We start from the raw sequence: 13520 nt of genomic DNA, 5'->3' as shown, positions 1-13520 counted from the left end.
GACTTCATGTCCTTGAGAAAAATCATACTAATGCAAAATCTTTTATTGCATCAACGTTGTAAGTCTGGAAGAGCAATATTTAAAAAGTGTTTCTATTTTGGGGCCTTTGTCTCCTCCCCCCAAATTTTTATGGCTTTGTCCAAATTTCTTGTTCTAAGGGGAGAGATATCTGCAAACTGTTTAGGAAAAATCATTTTGGTGGTTACTGTGGTTGTCTTTCATGTAATATTTATTTAATTATATGAATAAATCTGTCTTGACTGAAAAATACTAATAATGTCCGGCTCACTTTTGTCAAACAACTTAACAGTGTTATCGAAGAAAACTACAAATCCTAGCACACACCGGGAACCTTACGCTATATAAAGGGGTTACATCCGGGCTTCCGTGCTCCTGGCTGGCGACTTGTCGCCATTAAAGTGTATTTGGAAGTTGTGTTTTTTTCCCCTTTACTAATTGCACCTCCGCGCGCGGGGGTCCGTGCTATTACCGTTGCTGAGGACACTAGGGTGCCTTGGGCGCCGCCATTAGCTGTTGTCAGCAGCTTTGTACTGTGTCCCCCGGTTGACTTGAGCCTTACAGTTCCAGGGTGACGCTGCCACCCTTCTTGTTTATTACCCGTCCCGATTTCTTTATCTTTAGTTTGTTGTGCCTTGGTTTGGCGTCAGAATCCTGACAGCCTTTTTCTTGTTTTGTTGGTGTTTAGCAAACATGTCGCCATGATGGAGTTCTCCCGTTGTCCGGTTTGTAACGCCATGAGCTTTGGCCTGAGCCGTTGCCTGAGCTGTGTGTGCTTCTGTCCCCTCTCAGCCACTGCCGCCTACCCTGGCGAGCCAAGAGACCCCGTCAACTACTATGGAAAAGAGCAACTGTGGTACCAGCAAATCCCAGCCTCGTTCCTCTTCGACCGGTCCTGCTACCGGGGAATCTAAACCTAAAACAGGTAAGCGAGACGGGATCGGTGCCTGTCTGCAGGTGGGGTTGTGTGTTGAGGTTGTTGGCTATATGTTGCACTAGATCGGTTTTCAACTCCTTCGTAGACCCATGTTCTCTCTAATATGTTTTACGTTGTCTGCGTGTAGGTATTACTTGCAATAGCTATTCTGACTGTAATGTTTATTTTGTTTCTAAGGATAAGCGCAGGTAATTGACATGGTATCCATTTGATTATGCTTGGCTATGTAAGGGTGCTTGTATATTTGGAAGTTTCATTGCATTTGTTTACAGTCGGGGCACTGCACATCACGACCTCCGGAAGCAGTAATACAGCTGTTTTCAGTACCATTGTTTCTGGTATATGTTATTTGGAGAACCTGGAAGTAAAAATAAGGGTGTGTGTTCTTAAGCAGTTTGTCAACAGTCTGTCCTCTTGCAGTCAGCGCGATGTTTGCAAATAGTTTTAAGTTGGGATTTCATTGATGCGTTGTTTTATAAACATGCAAATGCCTTTAGAGCTGCATCTGCAGTTTTGGGTAAAGTTGTCATAATAGAACACTGTCTGAATAACCTTGTCTGTTCTTGTCATATTAAACCACCTTAAATGTTTTGGCCACTACTCTACAAATACCTTTGATAGTGTAAATTGCAACTATATTAAGTTATCTGTCTTCGTATCCAGTCTTTCTTTTTCTGTGGCTGATTAAACATAATTGATAAAACAGTACTCTTACTTATGAGAATATACAAACAGAATTACTAAAAATCTAACACACTGGGTTTATTTTTCTTGTTTACCCCTTCTCGATCTCTCCGCACCTCAAATCAGCAATTGCTTGATGTCTATTAGTAAGCGACTCTACAAGCGTTCTGTGGCCCAAGCTTGGAATAAACTTCCCCTTGATATACGCTCTCTCTCATACTCCACTGTTTAAAAAAGAACTGAAGACACATTTACTCAGTTCCAGAACCTGTCCCTGCTATAACCCTACTTAGCTCTCCCCTCCTCCCACACTCGTATCTCTCTCCATTACATCCTACTATCAAGCTTGACTTTCCCCATCTGTTCAGCAACTTAAGAATTTAATTTTTTCAAAGAAACAAAAAATGTAGTTTATTTCTACACATGTAGATGTTTATTTATATTGTTTGCTATTATTGTTTGTAATACTTGTTTTATCTTGTTCTGTGATCATATATTGTATTTGCTGGAGCTTTTTCTCCTAGGGTCTCCACTGAAAATGGGACAATATCCCAGTTGGACTAACCTGGTTAACAAATGATAATAAATAAATAAAATATGTATTTGTCTTGTATCACTATTTCAGTTTGTTTTGTGGAAAAAAAAATACTTTCAAAGTTAAGCTGATGTTATGTAAAAGTTTCTGTGATTGTATGGAACTTTTCTTCCCGGGCCTGCACTGAAAATGGGTCATTGGCCCAGTGGACTTTCCCGGTTAACCAATGTCAAATAGTGCATGTGGTAGGGACCAGTATTTTTTCTTGGTTGCATCGTGGCCAGACAGTTTGCTTGTTATCCACACTGTTTCTTCCTTCTTTATGAGAAGTTTGTAAATTATACAACTAAGTTGTAGTTTCTGATTTGGTGTAGTATACAACATACGCTTTTCGACTAGTGTAAATGTTTTGTAGGAAAGAGGATTTTGGTTGGATGTAAAGCAATTTGTTTAGTATTCAGATAAAATTATAATAGGGAGTTATGTTTTTAATAACTGTGAGTGACTCCTAATATTGTGTTTGGTATGTATAGTGTGTTGTATTTAGGGTATATAGAATGCAGCAAAATGGTAGTTGTTGGGGGAAGAGATGGTGTGCACATCTCGACACTGGCCTACGGTACTGCTTATCTGTCTGTTTTCTACTGAAAATGTTTGGCACACAGAATGCTAATGTATTTTATGTAGTGGTATAGATGTTGAATCGGCCTTTTTTAGTTTTTTTTTTTTTGTTTTGAAAGTTTACACATGAATTATTTGTGGCATTTAAGCTTGTTAACTGTATATGTTTAATGTTCTATCTGCATATAGGTAACACTTTATTCTTTTGTTTTATTTTGATCTGTGACTTCAGGGCTATCCTTTCTTGTACCTCTAATCAGTTTTTTGCAGAGATTCTGTCTACGCGCGCATAATTTCAGGTGTGACACATTTATTGAATTATCACTTGTGTCAGAGACAAACTTATGAAAGCAATCAAGCCATATTAACAAGTTTATATTAATATTCAACACAGGTTTGTTCCCAGTTGGGTGTAATGATCCACTGGCCAAAAAAGTCCTGTCTACAAACTTAGCAAATATGGGAATTGTCTGTTCTTGTACAAGGTTGCTAAGGTCTGGCACTCCTTACCTGTACGCATTAGGTCTGTACCCTCTTTCACATCTTTCAAAACTGTTCTGAAAGATTTCCTAGCTGAATTTCTGTTGCTCAAAACCAGGATAAACTGTCTAAACATAAGCATGTACCTTTTGTCTGAGATTGATACAGCTCAACCTGCTTTTAATAAAGTTTAGTGAACCAATACCGTACCTTGCTATTGATGCCAACAGAATGATATTTTTGGATGTTTTACATAAAACATTTAACATGATGTTCATAATTAATTTAATGATCCATATCAACCTTTGAGCCATATCCAAAAAACAGCTCAGAACATTATCATTCCTTGGCACTGTTGACAAATGTATCGAGGTTGCATGCTTTACAAGTCCAGGTTACTACAAGCTGCATATTCAATAAAAACAGAGACCTCAGATGGATTAAATGGCTGCAGCCATGTGTTTATTGCCATTTACTGCCAATGACCTTTCTCAAATAGAAGCCAATTAGGAGATGTGCGCAAGGCAGGAATGTCAGGGAAGCCATTTTATTTCTTTCATAGCATTCCCCTAAACCTACAGGACAACAGACAGCACGTTGATATCTGGCCCTTTCTAATTCAACATACCCACATCATAACAGCTTTTTCATTTCACAATTCATCACAATTTCCTATGGGCTGCCTTACAATCTGCCAAGGAGCCATTGCCGGGCTGGTAAGTCTCCTGGTAATCCCTTGGGGCTGTCTGGCCCCTGTGGAAAGTCCAGCTTGAGTCCTGTGACCCCCCCCCACTTACTGTGGCCTCCCTTACCTTTCCTGTCTTCCGATGGCTGTGACAATCTAGCCTAACCTGTCTATCTTACCCGGAGGAGAAGGCAAAAACCTGAAAAAAAAACAGGAAATTCCTTCACAACCCCTAGTGTGATCACCTTTGTAGGTCACCGGATTCCTTAAGTACCTTACATGACCCTAAACTGCTTTTACGAGTGGATGGGTAGGTTGGGACAAGCTGCCAAAATAAAGATAGAAAAGACTGGTTTGCTTTACCAGACTTGTTAATCCTTCCCCTGGACAGCCCAGCCCTCCTACCGATCCTGACCCTACCTGTTCTCCACCTCCCCCCACTGAAACCAGAGTCCGAGCTGACCTGCCTCAGACAAATGACTGCTTGCTGTGATTGGCTTGCCAGCCATTGTTCACTCCTTTATACCTGCTTACTTTCCCTTCACTTACTATAATGCTATCAAATTCTCTTCCCTGACTGTCTCCTCACTTCATATTGCAGTTCCTATTTATATTAAACTAACTTGCCTTTAATTTCTCTGCAAACTAACATTTGTATTAATTGGTTGTTATATACTTTTATTGATTTCTTAGTCAGTGTTTTTATATTATGTCCGATTTATTATTTAAACTGCAGAATTTTTTTTATTTTTGGAACTGTAAAGTTGTTAAAAATATTTTGTAGTAATTTGAGCTTTTCTTGGGCTTCCACTGAAAAATGGACTTCTACCTATGTGGACTTTTATTTATTTGACTGAGTATTGTTCAGAAAGGTCTTTAAGTCTGTTGAGAAACTATTGGGTATGAAAAGAAGTTCGGTTTTATTACAGTTCAGCAGGAGTTGTGCATTGTTTAGCAAGGTCTCTGAGTGTGTGTAAAGGCAGTTTAGGTTAGATGATACGGGTAATCAAATGTGCATAAATAACCTGTATTGTTTTATGTAATATCAATCCAATATTACATTGTTTAATTCTTGCTTTTTCTTAAAATCCACCTTCAAAACATTTTTCTGCTTGTGGTGGTCCCACATTTTTCGTTTTTAGGTAATTTACTCCTACCTTTTTCTAAAGATCCAATTTCCTATTCTGTTGTGTCTGTTGCAATATTTACTACTACAAGTTATGGGTGGTTTAGACTTAGATTTCCATTTTCTAGTAATTGCTTTTTTTTTTGGCAACAGCCAGAAATAAACTTAACAAGGCCTTATGATGTCTAGGCAATTCTAATCATGTATCTTGGCTCAAAAAGATCAATTTTATTAGTTACTTATTTGCTCACCCAATATCCTTAACAATGAGCTCTGTAGGGAATTTTTGAAGTCTGCCAACTCATTAGATTAGCAGTATACGCTCCCAGGTACCTCTTTCTTTTCCATCATTTGCAATCTACCTGAGGAAAACTTCTTTGTAGTCTGGTTGTGGTTTAAAAGTTCCTATACAAACACTTGAGTCAGAAATCTCAAGTCTTCTAGGCTTTGCGTATTTGGGAGCCATATGTGCATCATCCTGTTTGTGGTTTTTTTATTTATTTATTTTTTTTTTTGTGAATTGCTTATCTTCTTCTGATTCCTATAGTTATTGTGCAATACTTTCTCTTTACAGCTGCTTCTATTCTTGATTTAACTAAAAGCTCAACCAGTGCATGTCTCACTTGGGATACCCTATTTCTTTCTAATAATACCTTTGTTCTTTTGTCAGGTTCCTCTAGTAAATTCCAGCCCTCTCTTGCCTATTCTCTGTACCCCTAATTGCAGTCATCCTGTTCTCAGAATCTCCTTTCTCCATTCCCTTGTTGGCTTAGTTCTTAGAGCAAGTACTTATACTTTGAGTATTTTTATGGTTAATTCTCCTGTAATTTGTCAGTTGTAGGCGTTCTGATTTGTCGCTCTAGGATCACTGTCTGGCTGTCTTGCCAGTTTTTCAGAAGTTTTGCTGTAAAAAATTTTAAAACTTCACTGACTGTTTGCTTTGAATTATTGAATATTCTCTAACCCATTTATTTTTTCTCTGTCTTCTAGTTCATGGTCATCATTTTTTTTTCTTTTTTTTCTTTTTGCACTGTCATATTTATTCTCGTCCCTCCCTTTTGTCTTTACTCCTTTCATAGCTTTGTGTTAGCATAATTACTGAATCTGTAGATGGTGGAGAAGCAAGATGGACTTTTTTAACCAAAGTCCAATCATTTGTAGCCTCAAGTATTTTAGCTCACCAGCCATGTCTTTAAAAAATTCTGTTCATTACTCAATACTTTCCATTCATCTTTGTAGGCTTTTAATGTTGAAGGACTGAAATCAAGAAGTGTTTTCTCCATTAAATCTTTTTTCTCATTTGTATGGAGTTTTTGATATCCAGACCAACTAGACAATGCGGTGAACAATGTGGACATCCTTATGTATTGACTGATTTGGTGTTGAAGTTGCTGTAATTATAAGAAGTATCATCTTTCTTGGTGGTCAGCCTTGCATTCCTGCACTCCCTGTTTTATTAGAGAATTATCAGGTCTGTTATCTTTACTGACATGTTTGCTGTTTAATGGTTTATCCAGATTTGTCAGCCTTCGTCATAAGAAGCCAGCATCGTGTAACTTCATGGTTGCAGTTATCAGCTGCAGAGGTCTGAGCTAAGCAAAACAAAACCAGTTACTGCTGCTGGTTCCCCATCTATATGGAAATGCTTAATGTTGAGCAGCAAACCAGTGTTTGCATTTACTAATTTAACTTTAAGTAGACTCTTAATCTCCACCTTTTAGTTGGTGATATTTTCATACATAAGATTAACATTTATTGGGCCAGTTCTGATTCTAGCATCTGAATTCTCTAATCCAGCATTTAATAATGTTCAGCATAGAATTTGAATAGGATGGCAATGTACTTGTCACAGTCCTGAACCAGTCATTATTCTGTGTTCAGTTGTTAGTGCTAATGCTTGGTTTGGTTTGGTTTCAGATTCATTGGTGAAAATGGCACAATAGCCCTAGCTTTCTTAAGAGTTTGTGTTCATGTAGCAGAAGTGTTTTTGGCACTCCCTACTTTTTGTGTTAAGTGGGTGTTGATAGTTTGATCTGTGGTGCTGCTTCCCCTTAAATGAACGTGTACATCTGGTAGTTCTTGGTGCATGTATTGTTGGTGCGAAGTTTAGCATTAAATTTGAATACTATTTTCATTCTGCATTTTCTGCCATTAGACAATACATTGACTATCTTTTTAAACATTTGCTGGCATATTTGAGTAACACTAACATCATTTTGTAGGATTATGAACAATTGGGTGCAATTTTAAATAAATGCACACAGTCTTGTTAGCAGGGCTTTCTGGCGCCCCTTTGACTTCATGTATTGTATGGCCCTGGATCTGAGGGTAACCTTGTATAGTTGTGTTCTTGCCCCTTCCTAATATTCATTTTTACGTGGAAGTTGCCCTTATTGCCTGTCTTCTTGAGCATGGACCATACACTTATTTAATTTTAACACTGCAGATCAATACTTTATTCTCTGTGTTCATTGTAGTTATATCTGTTAATATTGGTAAAAACTAGAGTACTTCCTTATTATAGCCTTGGTGAAATGTAAAATAGCCTTGGCAAATTCGGTAGGGCGATACATTTCAGGGATTATGGATGTTATGTATATTGGACCTACTTCAGTTTTTCACTAATCTAAAAAGCATGGTGGTGTTTTTTGATACATTGCCAACAACATTCAATTTCACATGCTTTCAAGAGGATGGTTTTGGCGTAATACAGTATCCCCCCCCCCCATGCCTAAAAATTGGCAAACAAGTGGTGTTCAACTTACAAGTTTGCATTTTCTGCAAAATGCAGACAACAGCAATTTGCATTCCTTAAGTAACATATCATCCCTTTTGTGCACCTCATCTACAACTTAAATTTCTTCACACTATATTGCTTCAGAAACTTCCCGTCTGTATAACTTTTTCTAAATCTATTTGTAGACCCCCTGAAATTGCTGTTGCCTGTTCCCTAAATTTTTAGGAAAGTTTTCTTGATAAACTGGGCTTTATTATAGTAATTTGTTTATTGGAAAGTCAGACTGGATCAGTTTTATCAGTTTTCAGCAGAGACCTGGGAGAAAAGTTCACAAATAGAAACTACGTATACATAAAAATTAACATTGGTATATACAGTGAAGTAATATATCAAAAGTGATGAGATGGATATGTACATAGTCTGATTAAAATGAAATAAATACAATATTTTGTAGCATCAAAAGTGTTGGCATAAGTGCAAGAGTTTTACTCAAAGCAAATGTCCGAATGGAAAATTCAAACCGTGCATAAGGACGCAGAGAGGAAGAGAGGGAGCTTGGGAAAGTGTTTGTTGGAAGTAATCTGAGTAGATATGGGGAGGCTGGAGAAGTAATGAGTAAAAGTATAATTAGGAGCAAGGGGGTAAGAGTAACAGAAGTGAAAACAAGGACAAGAGGCGAGAGGTTGTATAAAAGTATTAGGGAAGGAGGAGCTGACATTTTAGCCATGAGAGCAGCAAGGTGGACTCCTAAAAATTCTTTGTTGCAGCTTAAATGTTGTGTATTCACCAGATTTGTGCAGGATGCTATTCCAGACTTTTGCTACAGTGTGTACATACAGAATTTGATTAAAGTTTTTGTAAGGCTTATAAATTTCAAGTAGATGTAGCTAAATTTGTTACAGTTTTACTTATCTGTACCTGAAGTTGCTAAAAAAATTTTTGCTTATGTGGAGCTTTTCTCCCCGGGCCTCTACTGAAAATAGACATACATCCAATTAGACCAGCCCGGTCAACAAATGTAAAGTAACTAGATTTTTGTCAGAAAATAAAAGGTGACAATTTGGGAGGTAGTGATGCAAAATTGTACTTGTAACTGGGCTAAGTATAATTTTGTATGTTAATTGAAGTTGGTTATAATTTACTTAGTAGGATCATTCTAATTTATAGCGCTTAGTGCAGGACAGCGATTTGTTCTGGGACTTGTATGAGTGGCAGTCTTGGCTACCTTGTTGTAGCACTGTTATAGTTTAGATTTTGGGATGGCCTGGAGGTTGGTCTAGATGGGAGAACCATATAATAGAGGGGAATGGGTATGTATTGGCAAGAGTGACTGGTAGATGCAGTAAATTTTTGGTGCTATATAGCATTCTTAATTTTATTTTTAATGTTACTTTTTATAAGGAGGTCATATTTGAGGCTGTCCTCCATTGTAACCCCCTGCAGTTTTGTATGGGCATTACAGTGGGTGTATTCAGGGATGTGATTTATTTTTCTCATTGGTAAGTGATTTGTGGAAAAGTAAAAGGAGTTTGGTTTTATTTGGCGTAAGGAGTTGGAGGTTACAAAGCCTGTTTTCAGTAGATAAGGGTATGCATATTTCTAAACTTCTAGGCTAGCAGGCAGGTAAGGGTGGAATCGTCTGCATACTGTACAAGGAATGTTTTGTATGCAGAAGTATGAAGATTGTTTATACAGATATTAAATGTACGAAGACCAAGGATAGAGGCTTGCGGTGCACTTCTAATGGGTAGATAAGGTTAGAATTCCATTAGACTGTGTGGTAGCGCTCTGACAAGTAAGGTTAAGAATACCCATTGTGGATAGTTGTAGTGTGAGGTTTTGAGACGCACTCAAAAGCATTGTATTGTGGAGTTTTTCTTGTGTGCTGATCTTGAAGTGATGGATCCGTGCTAAACTGCCGTCAGCAAATTTACTTAAGATGCACCTCTCTAACAGAACATTGTATTGAGATTTAAATGTTTTAAAATGCAGTTTTGGACTGTTGCTGTATGCTTCAAGTTCATTTTCCATTTGAATGAAGTGCACGTTTGTTTCTGTTGTATGCTGGACATTTTCTTGGGAGTAGAGTGAAGATTGGCCATGCACCTTTGCAATTTCCTGTTTATTTTAAGCACTTCAAACTTGTTATAACGTTTTATTGGTCCATTTTATCACCTTGAATAGTTAAAATGTTAATGGCTTGTTGGAGTTGCTGCTGGAGTATTTTAATTTACTTCACGCGTTGTCCACATTTCATATGGTTGTGATGACACTGATTTTAGACTTTAGTTTGTGTAGTATAATATGTTTTGCTTGTTAATTTGTATCGGGTTCAGCTACTTGCACTATTTACGGACACTGACTGCATTTATGTAGTATTTCATGCTGTTCTTTAAGATGATAAATGCACACCAGGTTTGAGGAACGTGTGTATTTTGTGTAGAATATTTTGTGCCAAACAGTTTAGCCACTTCCTAAGACTAAGTAGCGATTGCCCCTTACACCACCCCCTCCTTTTATAAGTTAGTGCTGTCATAATGCATAGTTCAGAATTTTGCTTCGTATGTATGTTTGCTCTTCAAAAAAAATTGTGGGTTTCTGGCAGATCACTGAGGACTTGAATCACTAGTGATGACTTGAGATTTGGACTGCATATCTATCAGCAAATGCATGCTAATGCAAAGCCTGTTTTTCTAACAACTTTCTAAGTTTATAAAAAGAATATTTAAAATCTGTTCATATTTTTGGGCCTTTGCTCGACATTAATTTTGGCTTTGTTCAGATTTCTTGTGCTAAGAGGTGGAGAGGAATGAGTGTTGTATTTTTTTGAATGCAACAGAAATCCATTTTTGTAACCATGTTTATATTGAATTAGTGGCTATGCAACGGTTTAGATTTTATATTACATGCATTATAGAAAAATCTTTTGCGGCATAAAGCTGTTGCTGTTTTGCAGGTAGGTGTATGCTCAGTAAAGCAGGTGTGGGTGCTGGCGCTTGGGTGTAGTCCATGGATCATGGGTGTTTCTAGGCTAGTCTTACTTGGTGTTTTGTCATTGAAACATTAATGTTTTTTAACATTACTTACCAAATATATGTTCCTCCAAATGGTCTATACTTAACCTAGAGGCTTCTTGCATAATTAACTATCCTGTGTTAGTTGTTCCTTGATTTCTACACAGGAGCAGCAGCCCAGTACTGAAGTTAACGTACAAATGACATAACCAAACCGCTTCTTCAGTGTGGTATTGTGCATGATGTAGAATGTATTTTAGTAAACACAGCTGTATACTGTATTTACCACATCAGACTTGCTGTTCTTAAGATGCTTCTGAAATTGAATACTAATCCAGGAATGCCAGCACATTCTTAATCTTAATCTCTGCTTTTGCTTCAGATCCAGATCTCTCCCATAAATAATTTTCTCTCTTCCTCATTTGTACTGTATGTAATGCTGATGGAGCTTGTTTCTTCCATAACCTAGTTGTGACTTGACCCAGACTTCATTCAATATCCAAGGAAGTTTCCAAGTGTTACTTGTACCATCTGCCTCATCTCTTCTCCATATTCTAAGGAAGTAGTTTTTGCAGTTAAATTAGATAAGTTTTCCTCCCGATGTTCTGACAATCTCCTCCAGTTCCTCCTGTAATCCCTCAATTTATTGCAGCACCGGAGGATATGCATCCAACTTCAGGCTCCCTAATCCTTCAGCGCCAGTACTCTACAGATAACCCTGGAAAATATCCTACTTGTCTGTGCTGGAATATACAAAATAAAAATATGCAGGCACCGCCATGCAAATATTCTGAACTTTCTACCCTGTAGAGCTATGTCTGGCAGCAACCAATTCTTTCTGACTTTTCCATGCCTGTCTTTATCTAACCAAGTCTTCTGTTCTTTGTATCCTCTTCCACATTTTCCCTTCTTGTAAAATTTTGTCTGACCCATAAGTCTTTCTCCACTTTTTCAGTTCTTTGAAATCAGTTGCCCGTCTAAAATGGAGTGACCACTGCCCTGGATATAAATAACTAATAAAAGTGAATAAAAACCAAGGTATACTAACGCGCACTAAAAGGCTGCTGCTGAGTGCAGAAGGCAAATTTCTGTTAATGGGGCAGCAGTCGTGCCGCGAAATATAGATGGAAAAGTAGTGTTCCTGATTATTGCTGGATTTGTACCTGATTAGTTGAGAGCTGCGGTGTTTAAATCCTCAGTGATTTATCAGAGAAGAAGAAAAAATTATGACTGATGGGTCAGAAATATTGGGCACAACTCAAGGGACAATGAAGAGGTTAAGGCAGTGGTGTGTCTACTCACTGCCCCTTAGCAGTATAGCATGGTGAGCATACCTCTCAAGCGTATGTCATTATGAGACTTGTTCCTCTTCTGGTGTTTTTAAAACTTAATGTCCCTCAGTGAAGGTGTAACAGATATCCATGCTGAATAGAGCTGAATCGTAACTCATTACAATTACTTTTCAGTAACTAAAATAGCATGTTAATCTATGCTACGAATTTCCTAGTTGCAGCCTCTCGACCGTCCAGGTTTTTGCCTTGTGTGTTTGGTGTGTTCGTCCTAAAAATTGTGGTTTTTGGGTAAATCCTTGAGGATTTAAATAACTGAATGATGACTGACATTTGAAATTCAGTCTTCATAGCCTTTACACAATGCATACTAATACAAAACATGTTCGAGGAATTTAACTTTAAAAAAGCAATAATTACTTCATTTTTTCTAGCTTTAACAAAGCACTTACTTGACATCAACTGCACATTTTGCCTGCTGCCCTGTTAACGAAAAAGTATCATGCAGAATGACAACCCACACACAAATTCACGTGAATTAGGACTTTTGTTGCATTAATCGCAGTACAGAACTGCATCAGATTGAAACATCATTGAAAGTTTACCAATAAATATAAAGCCTCAACCAGTTGGTTTAAAAGTTCAATTTGTTGGTAATTCAACAATTGTTAAAATAGTTTGCTGTAAGAAGTAAAAATATAAATGTATATACAAGTACCACAGTATTACTATGACCGTTTCACAAAAAAGGAAAAAAAAGTTTAAAAAGTAAACATTGAAATTAGATTCTTTTAATTCCTGGAGATTGTGTAGCATTAAGTAAAATTTGCCAAAACATTTCTCTTCTAAGTATGCTGACCAGTTTCCGCCCTTAACATCAATAGCAACATTCTCTAACACACAAGACATTTGTTAAAGTTCTGGCATTCATTATTCATGTCTACTCGGCACATTAGTGGCATCTTTTTTTATTGCATGTGCATGTTGATAAATTCTTTAAGCTTGTTCTGTCTTTCCTACCTAGAAGGCAGGACAAGACAAAGCCGGTTGCCACATAAACCACCCCTATTGTATTACAATAATAAAAAAATAAAACTTTGAGAGGACTCTTGGATAGTTTCCTTTTGTTAATTTGGTAGTTTCATAAATGTACCTGCTTTGTTTACAGGTACCACATTTATTCATCCCAGTTCTTGCAGTCCTATTGCCCACACATCCCTTATTGCGTCTTTCAAATTTATTTAAAGCATCAGAGTATCACAATGGGGGTATAATGGGTATTTCTGTCTTACAAGATAGTGGTACCAACTCATCAGAGTGCCAACCAGGGTAATTTCTCTGCTTAGACATTTCCTTCATGTTAAGTTCCATATGAAAAAGTCTGTAACTGACCT

General features: G+C 37.5%; 1 protein-coding gene across 1 annotated transcript in view; it reads left to right on the top strand.

Moving 5' to 3' along the window:
• Positions 1 to 395: 395 nt before the first annotated feature.
• The window catches only part of RNF10 (ring finger protein 10), a 2146785-nt gene continuing 2133660 nt past the window's right edge, over positions 396 to 13520 (top strand). Inside the window, exon 1 of the mRNA XM_044069816.1 lies at positions 396 to 943. Coding sequence (XP_043925751.1) covers positions 856 to 943 — 88 coding nt within the window. The 5' untranslated portion in view covers positions 396 to 855. The remainder of the gene's footprint in view (positions 944 to 13520) is intronic.

Source organism: Protopterus annectens, chromosome 4.part0 (assembly GCF_019279795.1).
Source record: "Protopterus annectens isolate FY-2018-M chromosome 4.part0, PAN1.0, whole genome shotgun sequence".
NCBI classification, from domain to species: domain Eukaryota; kingdom Metazoa; phylum Chordata; order Ceratodontiformes; family Protopteridae; genus Protopterus; species Protopterus annectens.
Note: the sequence above shows the minus strand (reverse complement) of the source record. Positions and strands in the feature narration are given on the sequence as shown.